The 18678-nt window shown below is 46.4% G+C and overlaps 1 protein-coding gene across 2 annotated transcripts in view; it reads left to right on the plus strand.

Moving 5' to 3' along the window:
• Nucleotides 1-18678, plus strand: part of PRKCB (protein kinase C beta) — a 297608-nt gene that overhangs the window by 258871 nt on the left and 20059 nt on the right. For both annotated transcript variants that reach the window (XM_031433035.2, XM_031433036.2), the window contains exons 13-16: nt 4487-4625; nt 8289-8369; nt 8641-8748; nt 13266-13406. In XM_031433035.2, the coding sequence (XP_031288895.1) occupies nt 4487-4625; nt 8289-8369; nt 8641-8748; nt 13266-13406 (469 nt within the window). The remainder of the gene's footprint in view (nt 1-4486; nt 4626-8288; nt 8370-8640; nt 8749-13265; nt 13407-18678) is intronic.

The following is an 18678-nucleotide window of genomic DNA, read 5'->3' on the forward strand; positions in this document are numbered from 1 at the left end:
ACTACAGTCGAGAAATGGATCTCTGAGTAGCTTGCCCTGAAAGACAGGATTAAGTTCAGGACTTGGCATTTGCCCGTTTTTGGAGGAGCAAGTGTACGATCATAGCCGGATGAGTCATCCCATTTGCTATCTCATGCAAGGCAGACTCTTGAGCCTGAGGCTGCTATTTGTCAGTGAGTCCCGGGTGTGCGATTCTCCTCACACCACATGGATGCAGATGGCACTACAGAGCAGGCTTGGGCTGGCTTGTTAGGCCAGAGGGGCTGGACTGGGGCAGGGGGCTTCCAAAGGGCACCTGGCATGGGCGAGGGCCTATTGAACAGGTCCTCAAAGCCATGAAAGTCCATTTCATTCACTCATTTGACAAACACTTAGCAAAAGCTTAGCACGTGCTGGGCTCCAGTCCAGGTGATGGGGACACAGCAAGAAGGAAACAGACAAAATGCTGCCTTTGTAGAACTCATATCCTAGTGGTGAGAGACAGAGCTGTAAATCGTAACAGTATCGTCTGGGGAGCGATGAGGAGGACTATGAGGAGAGTCAAATTGAAGGGTGTGAGTGGTGGTGGGTTGCCTGTCATTCTGTAGAGAGCATAAGATTGGGGTCTGATGGATTAGCAAAGACCCTCAGAGCCCTGGTCTTCTTAAAGCAACTGAAGGATATGGGACTGAAAGGAGTAAAGAGATTATCCCTGGTGATCTCAGGCAGAAAGTGGAAGTGAGGCTGTGGGCGCTGGTGGGATGGAGGGATGGAGATGGGGGCCTTGCCAGCAGCCTGCAGAATCCTGCGGCTTTTTTTTCACTCTTTGAAGTGGCAATTGAGTCCCCACTCTCCCTGTGTGCTTTTCATAATGGAGGAATGAAGGTCAGGGAGAGAGGTGGCTTTTACCTGGCACAACGGTGATCTCGGTGAAGAAACAGAAACAGAGAGAAGAAGAAGAAGAATTTAAACGGCGAGTAGTGTGGTCATTCTGCCCTTGCTCGCCCTCAGTGAACCTGAGGATGGACCTGAATGTAATTCTGGTGTTGAAAGGTACACGTCTTCCGTATGACATGACCCCTAGACTCAAGCCAGTGACTTCAGCTGGTGCTTCACTGAAGAACCAGGGATCACGGGTCATTGTTCACTGTACATGGTTTGCACCTTCTCTGCTCACATTAGGACCTAATTCCTATACAGGATGGCCTCCACCAGAACAGAATCAGGCACGCAGGCATTGCTGAGAAGGTGAAACAGGGGACTGCAAGTTTATTGGAAGAAAATCCAGTCACAGGGGAGGACCCAGGAGAGGAAATGATTAGAGTTCTTGCCAACAGGGTTGGGATTTGAGGCAGGGTTTCCAGTCGAGCAGGTACCTGGATTGGGATCTGGGAGCCATTGGTCCAGGTCGTAAAATCCAAAGATTAGCATTCTAGGTACTAAGATCATGTCTAAAGGCAAAGCTTTTTATCCTAACTACATACTCTCCCTTTCTTCCTCCATTATTTATATTTTTAGGAGGATGTTTTTCTCTCTTTTAAGCTACTCAGCATCTGAGCCCCTTTCATCTGTATGTAGGAACAGAGTGCACATCTTCCTAAAAGATTAAACACGCCAGATACATTCACAGCCTCCCCGGAGGAAGAGCAGACGCACAACTCAGGCTCTGATGCTCGTCGCACTCACCGAAGACCTTGAATCAGAAGTTAGTGACCCAGAAAGCAGAGACTGTAGCTTCTAGAGGGGCCCTAGTCATCAGCGATATCTACTTTCCAGAGGCGTGAGGGGACATGGTTCTTAGGAGCAACATCCAGAGCCCTGCATTAGAGTTTCATGTAACAAGGGACAGAGTCTGTGCCCAGTAGTGATGTCCGTGGCATCTTTGCTGGGGCATCTCTGAGTTGCAGTTAGGCATTATTCCTGGCTCTGTAGCCCCCAAATCTCGTTCTCCAGCCTTTTTGGAAATTCCGTGAGCTCCCCAATTCCCTTTAATGAATTCCCTTTTCGGTTGGAATAGTCAGAATGGGTTTTTGTTGCTCACAGTCAGGAACTTTGGTTGAGACGGTATTTGCAATTGATAATCAAATGAAAACTGTAAACAAAAATGTACATGACAGAAGATGTATGGTTTATAATTTCATAGAGATTGCCTTCATGGTGGTAAAGTCTTTTTAAATGTGATAAATGCCCTCTCCCTCCTTCATTTAGATCTCTAGTTATTTGGACAGTTCTTAAGTCAAGAAGAGGAGGAACCATGTTAGACTTGCCTTCTCTGAGGACCATGGCTGGAGATGCTGGGTTGGGTGGAGGACAAAAGATCCTTCCCAGCTTAGTGTCTGACTTGTAGTTCGCCATCTCTGGATTGTGTGTTGATTTTGCCCTTGATGGAGCTGTGGACGTGAAAACATCTGCCCAGGCCCCCTTTTGAAGCAGAAAAGAGGATTTATTACGTCCAACAAAATAATGGAGTGGACTATGAAAACACTGTTCTGTGACAGTGAATATGATTGGGGCGTCCTCCAGTCCCGTGACCTGGTGGCTCTTAGCACCTGAAGCTCCTTTTCTATAATGGATGAAGATGTCATTACTGCTGTGGTTACCCTGGCTGCCTATTTCAGGACATGTGGTCAAGCTGAGGGGAATGTCATGGGTCTCCATTCATCAAATCACACATAGGTCTGTTATGTTTAGGTGAAGCAAGTTGCTGCAAAGACCAGTTTTTCTAAGTTCCAAGCTGGCCTTCAGAGACCACTGTGGCTTATAGATAAGCATGGAGGCTGGCTGTGGGTAGCACCATGGACAGCACCAGAGATCCTGCAATGTTGCTGTTGGTAAACAGTAGGATGCGAGCGACCTCAGAGACACAGATAGGAGATGCCAGGATATATTTTCAGGTTGTATTCTTTTAGTTGAAAATGATGACGGCAACTCAGTTCAAACTAATTCATGTTAAAAGAGGCATTTTCTGGCTGGCATAACAGAGAAGTCCAGGAGGCAGGCCTCAGACCTGGATGTATCCAGGGGCTCAAATGATGTTATGAGCATTTACTTTATTATCTCCCCCTCTAGCTTTCTTCTCTCCATCTGCTGACCCCGGCACTTCCAGACTTACTTTCTAACACTTGAGCAGTCCCAATGTAAAAAGAGCTCCTCTCTTTCCTGATGGTACCAATGAAAATGCCAGGTCTGATGCTGATGTTCAGTGGCTTCGATTAGCTCATCTTGGGTCATGTGGCCATTCCTGAACCAATCACTGTGACCAGCAGGATGGGATATTTCCACTGGCCAGGACCGGCCCACGTGATCACTCCTGGAACCAGGAGTTCGAATCAGCACCCCCAACCTTATAAGGCTTGAAGATCGGGGAAGGTGGTTTTTCAAAGGAATATTAGGATGCTCTTGATTCTGGAATAGGCAGAAACCACAGACGTCCATCACCCGGTGGAGATGATTTAAGGGGGAGATCTGAATTGAACAGTAGACTCCCTTACCTCTGAGGAAGCTGGACTTCTAATGGGACTGAGGAGGTCTGGCCCATAGATCGTGCCTACTCACTGATGCTGAAACACCAAGTGATAACATTGGAGTCAGTGTTTAGGAAGGAGGCGAGTGTGATGATATTGGAGTCATCCAGTATGCTGGGAATGTGCAGGGGTTCCCCCAAAACATCAAGCTCTCCTCATCAACACAGATGAAATTAAAGAATGGGAGTGTAGTACGTGTCGTTTAGGACATCACTCCGTGGAGGTGACACCTGCCTGACACTCTTTATAGTAACCTCCCCCAGTGACTGTCTCATCATTCTTTTTATTTTCTTCGTACCACCCATCAGAAGCTATAATAACATGCTTCTAGATTTGAATCCTTGTTAATTGTCTTTTTCCGTCTACTAGAATTTAATCTGAACGGGAGCCAGATGCTTGTCTATCTTGCTCATAGTATAAACCTCGCTCTAAGCATAGCGCCTGTCCCATAGTAGGCACACAACAAATATTTTTTGATTAAAAGAATCAGGGGAAATTCATGGGTCATGTTGTAGGAACTGACTTAGGAGAGCTTGGAGCACTGGGTGTTGGGTAAGATGCTCTCAATCAGTTTTTTCCTCCGTGTTCTTCAAAATAATAATTTTGTGTAAAAAAAGATCTTCCTGTGAAATGTCAGGGGTCCTGAAGTGCCAAAGTCAACTCTGGAGATGCTCCTGGATACAGGGTGCTCTGCCCTTTATTTAGCTGTCTGTGGGTATCTCTTCTCAGAGCTGCTGTCCCACTGTGTCCTCCTGAGACACTTGGCACAGTTGGCCCTGTAGGAAAAAAAAAAAAAGCACAGAAACTTGTGGACCCTTGCATGTCCTGCCAGACTGCAACCTACTGGAAGGCAAGGTCTGGACTGTACTCACTTCTGTGCCCCCAAAACTCCTGGTACAGTGTTTTGCACATAACGAGTGGCTGCTGGTTGACTTGAAATAAATAGCGCTTAATGAAACGCGTAAATCCTTCTGCCGGTGCAGTGACCTGAAACTTGACAACGTGATGCTGGACTCCGAGGGACACATCAAGATCGCTGACTTCGGCATGTGTAAGGAGAACATCTGGGACGGCGTGACGACCAAGACCTTCTGCGGCACTCCAGACTACATCGCCCCCGAGGTGGGCTGCCCCGACCCGAAGGCGTGTCCATGTTGTGTTGATGTCCTGACGTCTCCCCTGGGCCCTCGGTGGCTGTGTCAGAGCCGGGAAAGGTCCAGGGAGGGGTACCTGAGAAGCAAACCTCAGGCTGGTCCTTCTCCTATACTCTAAATCATTCCTCTGAGATCACACATGCAAATTAGCTTAGAACACATCCAGAAGCTCAGGCCCAAAATACATCAAGGTTTGGGAGAAAATTTAAATAAGACTCAAAAGAACCATCCACCACACATCAGTAAATGTGTGGCCATATGATACCTCCTAATTATGACACTGAAATGTTTGTTGAGAGGAGAGAGAGAAAGAGAGAGGTTCCCCAGACCAGCATATGACACAAGATCTGTGTAGGTATGCAATAGTTGTGCTGAATCCTAAAAGACTCAAGAGTTTTTCTTCCGATGATTAAGATATAAAGTGGAAAGATTTATTTTAGTGCCTCCCCCTCCCTTCCCAAAGGAAGCGGTCAGTTGCAGAATGGATTTCCCCAATATGTCATGGTACCAAAATTTGTACCAGATGATAGCCTTCCTTCTGCTATGAATCGGTGCTCAGGAAGGTGGCGTTCTGCAATCTGTTACTGGGTTTTTATGGAAAGGAACAGAGAGCTTAGCATAGAGTCTTAGAAATGGACCTTCTAGAAGTCTTCTTTTCTTAACTTGATATGTAACAGTGGTGAAGGGAGGCCCCACGTCACTAACTAATTTGGCGCTACATTTAAAACCCGCAGACTCTGTTACCAAAGCTGTTCTTCTAGGAACCTACTTTGCTACACATACACAAGCAAAGACATATGATCAAAGTCCTTTCTTCATCGCTGCACTTTTTTTAATCATGAAAAATAAAAGACAGCCTCAGTGACTATCAATAAAGGAACGGCTGGCTAAAATACACTACGTTTCATATTAAGAAATACTATGCAGACCTTGCAAAGATCAGAACACACCTGTATATGCTAACTTGAACAGTGTCTGCCAGTCAAGGGATGGACTGAGTGGACTGAATGATCCATAGTGTGAATGCTGCAAGGCATCATTTCAAAAAGCGAGTTAGATATCTATGCAGATATGGAGAGATCTATGAGACATTGTTGAGAGAAAAAAAGTCAAGGTACAGAATGATAAATACAGTATGATACAGTTTACAAAAAATAAAAACAATATGCAGAACACTGCTATATGTTTCTTATGAGTAGGTAGACATACACGCAAAAGCATAGAAAATCTGAAGATGACAGACTGCTTTTGCAACACTGGTGACCTCTGAGGATGAGGCCATCGTAAAGGGAAATTTAAGCTCAATCCTATTTACCTTTTTCACAAGGTAAATGTATTTGTGTTTTACTTGAGGAATTGACAAGTAATCCGTTAAACAAGTAATCCTTTATTAGGGCCCAGTGGCGTTTTCCCTACGTGGCCCGCACTGGTTCATTATCATTTTGTTAATTAGCTAGGACCTCAGACACAATTCTTTGATCTGCCCTGAGTTCAGTAATCTCTGGTTCACATCCTTTACAGTCACCTGTGGGGGGGGGGGGCTTTTCAAATGGGGGTGCCCAGGCGTCACCCTAGATCAATGGAATCGGAGCCTCTGCAGGGTGGACCCCCACATCTGGGGTTTTCAGAAGTTGTGTAACTGGGGGAGTTGCACCCACAGCCCACAGCCCGCTGATGGGAGGAGTAAACTGCAGGTCAGGTTATCCCCCTGCTTCGCCGTTAACTAATTCTATGTCCCCTGGCAACTCCTTTCACCTCCCAGGCTCTGGTTCCCTTTGTAAAAGGATTAACTTGTTAGGTTGTCATGAGGGTCGAATAAGGCACAAAGTACTTTAAAAGTGTGAAAACACCCTCCATGAGTGTCCTCCCAGAAAGCTTTCCCTCCGTCTCTTGCAGCCAGTTTTCAGAGGGGCTTTTCTGATTTCAGGATGGGAGCCAAGGTGGGAGGTGGGAGACGGGGCTGGATGAACGGAGAGTTACTTCATAGCCAGGCTTGCCCAGACACATTTGCTGAGTGAAGCAAGCCATCACTCAGTTAGAGAACTTCCTGGTAATGGCTGACATTTTTCTGAGGATACGATATGTGAGAGGCATGTATGTGACATGGATACAAGATCCTGTGACATGGTTATTATTATAAACTCCGTTTTGTAGGGTGAGGAAACTGAGACTTAGAGAAGTTAAATGACTTCCCTCAAGGTCACACACTGGGGAGGAGCAGTCAGCATTCCAAGTCTGGACTGTCTGACCCCCAGTCCTCAGCACTTAACCTTTGCCCTACCACCTTTTAGTCCCTTTGGTACAGTTAGTTCTCACCCGTCCAACCTGATGGATGGTCATTCAGCTGTCTAGACTCTGCCACGCTCTGGCAATTTGGTAAGAAGTATCAAAACCCTTAAAACTATAATACGCTGTTTGATTCACCAATTCTACTTCTCGGAATTTTCCTTAAGGAACAAAAAATCGAACAAACGTCCAGGTATCTAATTACAAGAATAGATATATTGGAGCATCAGAAGAAACCTAATCATGTAAAGCACAGGGACCTATGTTCAATATCTTGTAATAGCGTTTAATGAAAAAGAATATGAAGATGCATATATGTATATATATGCATGACTGGGGCGTTATGCTGTGCACCAGAAGTTGACACATTGTAACTGACTATACTGCAATTAAAAAATTTTTTTAAATAAAAATAAATTAATAATTAAAAGAAGAAATCTGATCAGTTGGGAACTGATGAGATAGGTTTTGGTATATCCATCCAATGTACAGTTATGCCTTGGAGGTAAAAGCTGATCGTGTTGAGGTACCAGTATCAGCCTGGAAATTTTAAATGAATAAAATACTTTATTAAAGTTCCACATGTTAAAAAAAATTCGATGTATTAAAGTATTTATGTAAAACACATATGTGCACAGTTTCATATATATTAATGGAAAAGAATCTAGAAGGAAATAGACCAAATATCAATCATAATTTTTCTCTTGATAAAGGATTATGGGTGGTTTTAATTGCATTCTCCCAGCTTCTCTATATTTTTTAGTGAATAGTAAAACAGTAAAAAGTGGTATTACCCTTTTTAACTTAAAAATTTTTAATTGTGGCCAAAAAAACCACATTACCATCTTAGCCATTTCTAAGCATACAGTTCAGTTGTGTTAAGTATATTCACATTGTTGTGTAAATGTTGCTACTTTTGTAATGAGAAACAAAGATGGTTTTTCTTCTTTCAAATGCAACACTCACTGTCTTAAAATTAAAAATAACAAACAGTGCTAATTGCTCTGAAAAGGCAATGTGACATCCACAGATGCTTCCCCTCCGCCTGCAGGTATCTCTGCAAAGGATCCATCGTCCTAAAGTAAAGAAACCTGTCTTAGGTGGACACTGGGCTCCCCATTCGCTCTTTTAGACAGCAACCCACATCTGGAACTGTGACAGCCAATTTAATCTTTCACAATAGACAGGCAACAGGCAAAGGAAGAAATCCCCTGCCCCCCGACCCCCCGCCGCCCTTCCCCCTGCCCCCAGCGATGCTCTGCTCTTACTGTAAAAGAAGCGTGTTCAGTCTCCAGCCGCTGCAGGAACCTGCAGGTCTCCCTAACGGATGCCTTCTGTTTTCCAGATAATTGCTTATCAGCCCTATGGGAAGTCCGTGGATTGGTGGGCATTTGGAGTCCTGCTGTATGAAATGTTAGCTGGGCAGGTAATTGAATTTTAAGTGATCTGTAAAGGAAAGCCCCCCTCCACCCCATCCTCATGGTTTCTTTAGGAGAAAGCTGATCCGTCTGAACCTCCGTGACTTCCATGACCTAGGGGTTACCCTAGTCTGCTGATCATTTTCCTCATCTTGTCCCTGGAAGCCCTGAGTGTGGCCTCACTGTGGATCCCAGGGAGTGGGGCACATAGCTTCGGGGCATTTGGGGGAGGTTGGGGGCAGGGATCCTTCCTCTCCCACCCTGTCTTCTGTCCCACAGGCACCCTTTGAAGGGGAGGATGAGGATGAACTCTTCCAGTCCATCATGGAACACAATGTGGCTTATCCAAAGTCCATGTCCAAGGAAGCTGTGGCCATCTGCAAAGGGGTGAGTCAGTCCCATAAAGCTTGCAGCCGGTACCACCACATACAGGGGTGCAGGTTGGGCACTGCACAAGGATGCTTCACTCAGGGAGGCTGGGGTGACAGAACCTGAACTCCAACCCTCACCCCACTTGCCAGCCCGCGAGCCTGGTACAGACCTGTTACCTCCCAGAGGAAAGAGAGCTTTTTTTCCAATTTGCACAGAAGCACCGCAGAGGCCTGCCTGCAGCAGCATCTTACTTTGGCTGGGCTCCAGGCTCGAGGCCAGCACAGGGGAATGCTTATGGAATGAATGAGGTAGGCAGCACAGAGACGTTGCCAAAGAGCTGGAACCCGTGGAAAGGAACACTGGAGGTCTGTGGCTCGAATCTGTGAGCCTCACCCTGTGCTGGGACTTGTGTATTTAGTTAATACTAAGAGCGTGTAACTTTTGTTCTAAGAAAATATCAAGCAGCATTGAGTTTAAGGGATTCCCAAACCCCCATCCTCCCTGCAAAATGGCTGAAAAGCTTGCACATTTGTACATTGCAAGACATGCAAATTGCACCTGTGCAGGAAGCAGGACACATGTTTTTGGGTGAGGATCAATTGTTGTGCATCTTATGTTAGGTGAGGATGTGTCACAGTGACCTGGGGAGTCCCTGGAGATCAGTGGTCCTCCTCTTTGGTGCCCTTAGGGCTTTTTCAGAGGGCACACACCTCAGCCTCACCCGAGAGATTAAGTCTGGGTATCTTTGTTGTGAAAAAGTCCCATGTGACTTGAAAACCACTATCTTTAAATATATTATCCAAATGTGGTCACTTGTGAGAGCCATGCTGTGAGACCCCCACCACCAGCGAGCATGGCCCAGGAATGCTCCTTTTATAAAGTTTTCTCTCCCACCAGTCAGTGGTGCAGGTGCATTCTCAAGGTCAGAGCATGTGTGTCTGAATGAACCAAGGCTGCCAGTCCTAGATCCTTGGGGTTTTGGTAGATTTCCCACTGCCCAACCCAGCCCTGCCCTCCCTGACCCATCAGATGCCGTGTGAGCTGGCCTGGGTGAAGGAGAGCTGAAAACTCAGGCGGTTTATAACAGCTGGGCCAACCTCTCAGTCTGGAAGTGCCTTGTCACGCCACCTAAATTCCCACACTCAGTGAATCACCTAAGCTTCGTGTTTTTTAGCTGCATAGGTTAGGATGCAAATATCCCTGGGGAAAACATGGGGAAATTCATCTCAGTTCCTAACATCTTGAGATGTATTGGTTGAAAATATTTTTTGAGGGTAAGGGGCAGAGAGAGGGAAAAAGAAACAGTGTGGAGACCCAGAGGTTCGTTAGGACCTTAAGCAAGGCTCTTGGGGAGAAAAGAGGACATCGAACAAGGCCAGAGAAAACCCCTGTAGACATTACATGGGGGTGGAGGGAGAGAGAGGTCATACACTGAGCTTTTAGTGTGGGTAAGAATTGCCAACATTTAAGCATCAAGGGATTTCCCATAAACATTCAGCTTTCCAGTTTCTCTTGAAAAATCTGATCTCACCATGCTGGTCTGTCCTTCCTGCAAAGCATCAGTCAGCTAGATTGGAAGCCCGGGTCACCAGTTTGCAAAAATCCCCATCTGTGTTCAAATCTTGGCATTATTAGCCCTCTGGTGACCGGGAAGTTGTTCACCCTCATCTGCAGACTGGGGGTGGGGGGGCACACGTGGAGGACTGCATATAGGGTTCTCTGATGCTTAGATAAGCTAATACAAGGATATCACTTAGAACAGAGCCTGGTGCTCTGCTCCAAAACCCTTGAGTTATTACTACTACTGTTAGTAATGCTGGCACCACTATGTTACAGGCTAGCCTCCTCTTGGTATTTAAGCCTGCATCCCCTGAGATGGGGAATTTTTTAAGTGGGGGATTTTGGAGATCCATATCATTTGCAATTTCAACCTTCTTCTTCCTAGGTGCATGGCCTTGAGCAAGTTACTTGCATCTCCAGGCTTCTTTTTATCTATAAAAATGGAATAATAGTCCTCATTGAACAGAGTTTTGTAGAGCGTTCAATGGGGTAACAGAAGAGAAGGCTCCTTGCGTGGTGTTGGCGCATAGTAGGTGCTCAATACATGCTCAAGACCCTCCCCTTCACAGCTCTGCCTGCCTAGACAGCTGGGGTTCTAAGTGGGTCATGGAGGAGAGGGTTTTCCAGGTCAGCTGCATTCAGCTTCAGCTCCAATTAGCAGTTTCCCTGGTAGAGCAGATTTCTATTAATTTCGGACCCATAACCTTCAGGATTAACGAGGGTGACTTTCTTCGTGTTGGGTTTGGGGACCTTTCTGAATTGAGCCGGCTGGGGCCTGTGTGGTCTTTAGCTTCAAGGTTGATGCTCCAGCGAAGGGGTGATGCTCAAGTGAACAGCCAAATGCTTCCTCCTGAACTGTGGGCCCCAGGGGGGCGCGTGTGGGAGGCACTCAGAGATCGGAACAGTGATTAAATCCAGCTGTCTGCATGGCTTCAGGCACAGGAGCCCAGCACGCAGCAGCCAGGCAGAGCCTCGCATTAGTGCTGGGGGTTTCTGTAGTGGCTTTTCTTCAGTCAGCATCCTCCTGCTTATGCGGAAAGTGAGCTAGGATTTTTTTTTTTTTAAAACAGTCCCATTCCGATCAAAAATGTCCTATATTATCCATTCCATTAAAGATGCTATTTTCCACCATTAAAAAAAAATTAGTGTAACTTAGCGCAAATTGCTACTCCCACTTAGAACAAACTTAAAGCAGACGGACGCCCAAATTGGCCACCCGTTAGGGTGAAAACAAGGAGAAACTGTGTAAGACGGAGCTGTAGGACTCTGGGTCAGGCTGATCCGTTCAAAGCCTGGCTCTGCTACTCAGCTGTGTGATCTTGGGTGGAGGACAACTTCTCTGGACCCAGCTTCTTTATCTGGAAAATGAGGATAAGAGTTTCTGAGGCCTCCGAGTGTTGGCTGTGAAGATGAAAGAGGAATAGGAAATGGCCGGGGAGCCTTTGGCACGGAGTCTGGGCACGTAGGAAGTGCTCAGGACGCAGAAGCCATTGTCAGCGTCATTGCCGGTAACGCTACCAGGGCCTCATAGCCCTTTGTTCCCTCCCATCCTAACCCCACACAAAGGTCGAGGCTTGGCCCAGTTTCCTGGCCCTCCATCAGCTTTTCCTGACCAAGCCAGTCCCCCAAATATCCCTGGGGACCACATGCAAAGAGCTTTTCTATTTCTCTTAAAAGCCCAAGTTTCGGAGTTCAGCAGAGGGGAGATCTAATCCCAGCTCTGCCACTTAACTACCTCCGTGAGTCCTTGCTGGTTGCTTAACCTTCTGAGTGTCAGTTTCTTTGTCATTCAAATGGGAAAAATAAAACAGGGCAACCCAGGGAGAACTGAGAATCAGAGCAGGCGTATCAGTAAAGAAGGAGCTTAGAACATAAGTGCCTGATTGTTTTTCCCCGGGAAGATAAAGTGTGCATGGGAAGTATGTGCTAGGGTGCATGTGTAGGAGGGCAGTTTCTGATGACAGATTATCTGTAGCAGGAATCAGGCTGAGCTGAGTGTCCAACAGAGTAGGTGTGAGTTGCTGGATTCATCCCTTCCCCCCTGTAATCCTCAAGCCCTGGGCAGAAATGTGAGGATTCTGCCATCGTGGGCTTCTTGGTGTCGAGTTAACTCTGGGATGTTTCTTGGTCTTACATGTTCCCATCCTTTTGTTTCCTCTTTTGGTGGCCTCTTGCTGACCTTTTTTTAAAAATTAATCATCAACTCACCCGTCTTTACTCTTCGTGCATTTGCCGCAGTCTTGAGATCAGAGATATTTTCTTGCTGCTTTGGATTCATTTACAAGAGGAAGCTGGTCTGGCTTCATCTTGGAGCATCTTGTTATTTAGCATTGGCTCAGAGACTCGAAGATGGAGGGTTTTGATAATTAAGTAATTTAAATGGGACACCAAAAAAACCTCAGTGGAGTTTAGTGTAATATGTGGTACAAGAGAAATGAGCTGAGCTAGGTTTTGACTATTTAATGAGCTTTCGGGAAGTAATTACTTGAAACTTGGGTCCATTTGGTTAATATTTTTTCTTCTGTCTTGTCATTTTCACAAGTGCTTTATGGAGAAATGCAAATATTATCCGGATGAACGTGGCCTTTGCCTTGGTCAACCTCCAGTTTCCTCGTGGTGGCAGGAGGGGAATTTGAAGATATTGAAACTGTTCTCGTTAAATGCCCCAGTAATTGCGTAAAACTCATTCTTAAATCAGAATGCATCGTGTGACATTTCTAACTGGAAGCTCAGGGCCACGTTCAGGCTGAGAGTAACCAGAAGGGATCTTGCCGTGGGACGAGGAGCAGCAGATGTTACTGTCGGGTCCTCCTATTATAAAGACCTGGCTAGGGATGAAAAGCGAAAAATAAAATTTAGTTAGGACCCTTCCTTATGCCATCTTCTCTAATTCCTAGGAGCAATCATTTTGGAGAGTCCCATGTTTCCTCTTCCGAAATCCATTTAATTCCACGTCTCTCTTTCTCTTGAAGCTGATGACCAAACACCCAGGCAAACGTCTGGGCTGTGGACCTGAAGGTGAACGCGACGTCAAAGAGCATGCGTTTTTCCGATACATTGACTGGGAGAAACTTGAACGCAAAGAGATCCAGCCCCCGTATAAGCCAAAAGCTGTAAGTAAACTGTTCTCTCTGGCTGTTTGGGTCCACATCATGACACACTCTTTCACCTTTTGATGCGTGTGTCCTTGGCGCCCTCCGAGGGGTGGACACCGATGCATCCACTTGAATATGTTCACGAGTGACACGTAAAGGCACCAGGTACAAAGCTGGAGATTTCCGTGCACACAGCCTCTATCGATGCGAGAAAAACGATGGACATCGCGTTTTTGTTTTAACAATTCAATTATCGTAGCTGTCTGAGCTGGCAACTCTTTGGGGCAGTGGTTCTTTGGGGAGCAGAGTTCAGATCCATTTTTGGACTGTGATAAAGACTCTGATTTTGCCCTCGTTCTTTCCTTGGTTCGACTGTGTCGTTTTCTCCTCCATACTGACATTGAAAAGGTCATGTTGTTTATCTCAACAGTATTTAAATTTCATTCTGAAATACACACTCCATCTGAGTCAGTAAAGAAGACAGCGTCACCAGCCAGCTCCCACCCAAGGCGAACCAGAATGAAGCAGGGGGCTGACGTGCGGAGCCCTCCTGGAGGCTCTGGGTGTGGAGATGGCTTTCAGAGAACGTTTGAAATAGAAGAAGGGAAGTCTCACATTTCTTGCAGTCGTGGGCGCGCTTTGGGGCTTCCATCCCCAAAGACTCAGCACGGAGTACTTGTCAGCCCCAGGGAGGAGGAGTCTGCGCCTGAGTTAATCAGAAGCCTGATTCTAGTGGGAGGAAACATACTTGTTTGACCAAGGACAGCGGTGACTTTATTACAGGTCGCAAAATTGATGACTGAGGTTGAAAAAGTGCACATAAACATTGTCATCGAAATCTGAAGTTGTGAGGGTCTCAGGTGTTAAGATGAAGAAAATGACCATGATAATGGTACTTACTTTGATGTTATTACTAATTTCCTGGCCACTTATGTGGCCATGTTAAGCGCTTCACAGGTAGCCTCTAATTAAATCCTCACAGCAGCCTGTTTATGCAGATGCTATTATTCCACATCTTGGAAGAGGAAGTGGAAGCTCAGAGAGGTTAAGTGCTCCGTCCAGGGTCACACAGCCAGTGTGTGAGGAAGCAAGGATTCAGCGAATGACTGCAGTAGAGACATACCAGAGTGCCTGGGGCAAAGGACATGTAGTTTAAGAAAGCCTCCCAGGTGCTTCTCACATCTCCCCAGTCCTGCACATCTCAAAAAATTAGAATCACAGCCTCCCTGTTTCTCTCTGGGCACTTCCTGGTGTTCAGAAGTGGGGCCCTTTAGAGGCAGCCCGTTCCACACTGTGGTCCTTCTGATTGTTGCAGACTTATTTATTGATATCAAGTCAGCGTCCCCAGAACTGCCGTCACTGGGTCCTGTTCTATCAACCAGGGCCTCTTTCTCAGTAGAGCATCCTTGTGCTCCTGCATCCTGCGATTTCCAGGCTAAACACACCCCCTCCTCCACCTACAATCATGTCCCCTATGGTATCACCTCCGGGTGCCTGTTGTTCTCCAGGTAATCAACTTCCATTTTAAAATCCAGTCACAGGATTGAGCACAATATTCTTAATAGTGTCTGACTCTCAGTGAATACAGGGGGTCCAACAAAACATCTCTTGATTATCCTAGATCTGGAGAACTTGGGTGAGTCAGTTCCCTTCTCTGCTCCTCTGTTTCATCATGTGTAATACAGCAGTGATAGAGGTTCCTTCATCAGAAGATGGTCGTGATGCGTAAAGCACTCAGTACGTGCGCTCTGGGAGAACTGATGATGATTTCTGTTAGTGGCACGCTGCAGACTGACTGATGTCTCAGGTGGCAGGGTCTTTGAAGGGCAGAGCATTATCAAGTCCTGCTTGTGCTGGTCCTTAAGATATTGTCCATGTGTACACCTGCAGGTCATAGGCAGTATCACTTTTATTCTGTGGAAAAAGATCAAAAAGCCATTTGAAATAGAAGAGTGGGTTTTTTTCCGTTCAGGAAACTGGGAGCTTGGAGGTGGCACACACAACTCATTTGGGTTTTGTGGGGCTATTCCTGAGGTCTCGAAATGTGGACCGATCTCTCTTTACTTGGCCAGAGAGAAGATGCCAATGCCCCTGTCCCCACCAGCCTTGAACCAGTGATTTTTGGGGTTCATTCCTTACCTGTAGAGCAGTGGTTTTGAAAGTGTGGTCCCCAGACCAGCAGTATCACCTGGGAACTTAAGGAATGAAATTCTCAGGGCCCGGCCCAGACCTCCTGAATCAGAAACCCTGAGGCCGGGGCTCTCCAAGTGCTTCTGGTCCGTGCTCCAGACAGAATCGCTGCTGTGGAGTTCATTGTCAAAAGCTTAGCAGAGGTCAAGGGAATGTGGCAAGGTGAGAAATCTCTTTAAGGGGAAGACGCTGGTTCTCACCCAGTCTGAGTGAGGGGTATTGGCTTCCAGAAACAGGTCACAGACTCAGATGGCTGCAGAGGCTGGGCAGGTAGTGTTCATGAGGGAAGTGGGAGTGGTGGGGGGAGGGGCAGACAGGAGAGCTGGGGGCTGTCTCCAAGGCTCCCTGGGCGTTCATCTCCAGCTGACCGGTTGGAGGCTCCTCTAGGTCATTACTAATTGCTGTGCTCTTTTTATGTTATCCATGAGAATAACAGCTATGTTTTCCTGAGGACGTCCTAAGAGCCAGGCTCTGGGCTAGTCAGCTTTGTGTTGTAAGGATGCAGGCTCTGTCTGCACTATTCCATCCTCATCAGTATTTCCATATGAAATCCCACTTTAAAAAAAAAAAAAAAAATATATATATATATATATATATCAGCCACAAAGTTTCAAAACTTAAACACAATGCAGGTCAAATAAAAAACATCCAGGGGCAGTTATACCTCAAGTGGTAGAGCGCATGCTTAGCATGCACAAGGTCCTGGGTTCAATCCCCAGCACCTCCTCCAAAAATAAATAGATAAATAAATCTAATTACCACCCCCACCAAAAAAAGTAAAAAAAAAAAAATCCATGAGCCATATGTGGCCCATGGGTTGTTGGTTTGTAACCCCGAGGATAGCAATCACTCAAAGTCAGGTTTATGTTTAGCCTGTTAGAACTGGTTCCTTAAAACCAGAGTGCATTCTGACTGGTTTTGAATATTTAACCTAGTTCATAGAAGGTGCTCAGGAAAAATTAGCAGTTATCATTGATCATATAAGAAGATGACAATAGTTAGTGACAATCAGCAGGGCCCTTCAGCTGTTCTGTACTTGACGTGGGTTCCAACTGGCCAATATCTTGAATTGCCTGGCGTGGGTTTTACAGTGACTTTCAAAGTACAGTGTTTGGACTGGGCTGTATACTTCAAGAAGTTTGGGGCGATGGGGAGGGGATAGCTCAGTGGTAGAGTGCATGCTTAGCATGCATGAGGTCCTGGGTTCAATCCCCAGTACCACCATTACAAGAAATAAGTAAGAAATTAATAAGAAATAAATAAACCTAATTACCACCCCCCCACCCCAAAAAAAGATGTTCTGCCTCCAGCTCTAAGGGGAAGAGGCATTGCCCCTGATCTTTTTAGAGTGAATTGGAAATAAATACAATGATGGATACACCACCCACTCACTGGATGTGACCTGGGTGTGTGCCTTTCACGGAGCAGATGTCAGCCTTACAGCCCCCACCTCTCCCAAGGATTGCACATTTCCCCTTCCCCACACTTTGCAGAAAGCGCCGTGGTGAGTGTACAGAGTTCCGTGTGCCTTGCGGCGTGTTAACAAGAACGCGTGTGTCTGTCAGCGTCCCTGATTCATGCATGCTATTAAACAGAGTGCAGCAAGAGAAAGAAAAAAACACGGGGCAGTAACCGAGGGTGATATTCAAACATCAGTGAAGGGTGCTATTATTGGAGGTTCATTAAAATAATTTGAAATGGATTTTTAAAGTTGTTCTCAGTGCCATCTTTTATGGTGGCAGGAGCTGTTCGCAGAGAAACCGCTGAAATACACTAGCATCGTGTATTGCTTCGGGATACAAGAGTAATTTTTCCTTAATGTGCATCTGATTGTGTCGCTCTCTTGCTTAAAGCCCCCCTGATGGCTCTCCGCTGACTCCAGAATAATGTCTATTGTTCCTTAGTCTTTACAGCTTTCAGGGTCTTCCACGGCCCAGCCCCTGCCACCTCCCCAGGCTCCTGACTTCAAGAACCAGAATTTCTGAATGTCTTTCAGTTCCTCAGACGCGCAGTGCCTTCTCTTCCCTTCTTGGCTTTGCCCATGCAGAGCATCCACCTGGGAGCCCCAGAGCCTCCCTGCGTCCCCTCTGTCCCCGACCCTTCTGGTACCTGGCTCCTTCCCCCTCATCAAATCAGTAGACCGTCACCCACTCAGGGAGGCTCTTGTTGATTCCTGAGTAGGGATCATCTGCTCATGTCTTATCAACAAACTCGTCACACTTTGTCGTAATGACTTGTTCAGTGCAAGGTCTGTCTTTTTGGCTAGACTCAAAGATTGCGACTGTCTTTTTCAGTGTTGGATCCCAGTACTTAGCATAAGGTTGAGCCCATAAGTGTGCTTAATAATGTTTACTGAATAAATGATTGAATAAATAAATGGCTGTAAAACAGGATGCCGCAAGGCACCGTGTTAGGGAACGTGCGGGATTATTTAGGGATATGTATTAGAGCATAGGGTGTCTTTCTCATGTACAGCAGGGTGTCTGAAATAAATTGGTCGTTGGGTAAATCCCTACCCTGTTTATAAAGGGCTATGATTAGGTGCTGGTTGTATCTGTCATGACATCATGTGGTTGTGTGGTAAAAGATCTGGTGGTGCGGTGCATGAATTGCTGAACTTTGGATGGAGAGGGCTGTGAATCCCATGGTCTGTCCTTGCCCAGTCCAGTGCTCTGGTGCCATGACGTAGCCCAGCAGAACTTCTTAAACTTCAGTGTGTGCACACGAGGCACTAGGGATACCTGATTAAAATGTGGATTCTAATTTAGCGGGTCTGGAGTAGGGCCTGAGATGTTGGATTTCTAACATACTCTCAGGGGATAGGAAGCTGCTGGACCACGGTGCAGCAGGGGCTGGAACATGGTTCTGTGGGGGTGCTGCCAGCCAGCGATTTGAATGGCAGATCCTGTGTAGATCAACGTGCCGTGTCGCATGGTGAGGGTTGTAAGAAGGGGTGTATAGGCTTTAGCACAGAATGTGCTTGGAATGTGGTTTGGGGCCCATGGCAGGGTGTTGTGGGTCCACATGTGGGTGGCAGGTGCTAGTTTGTGTGAAGGATGGAGTATGTGGCTGGGTGTGTGGGGAGACAGTGAGCTGAGAA

Source organism: Camelus dromedarius, chromosome 24, assembly GCF_036321535.1.
Source record: "Camelus dromedarius isolate mCamDro1 chromosome 24, mCamDro1.pat, whole genome shotgun sequence".
Lineage (NCBI taxonomy): Eukaryota > Metazoa > Chordata > Mammalia > Artiodactyla > Camelidae > Camelus > Camelus dromedarius.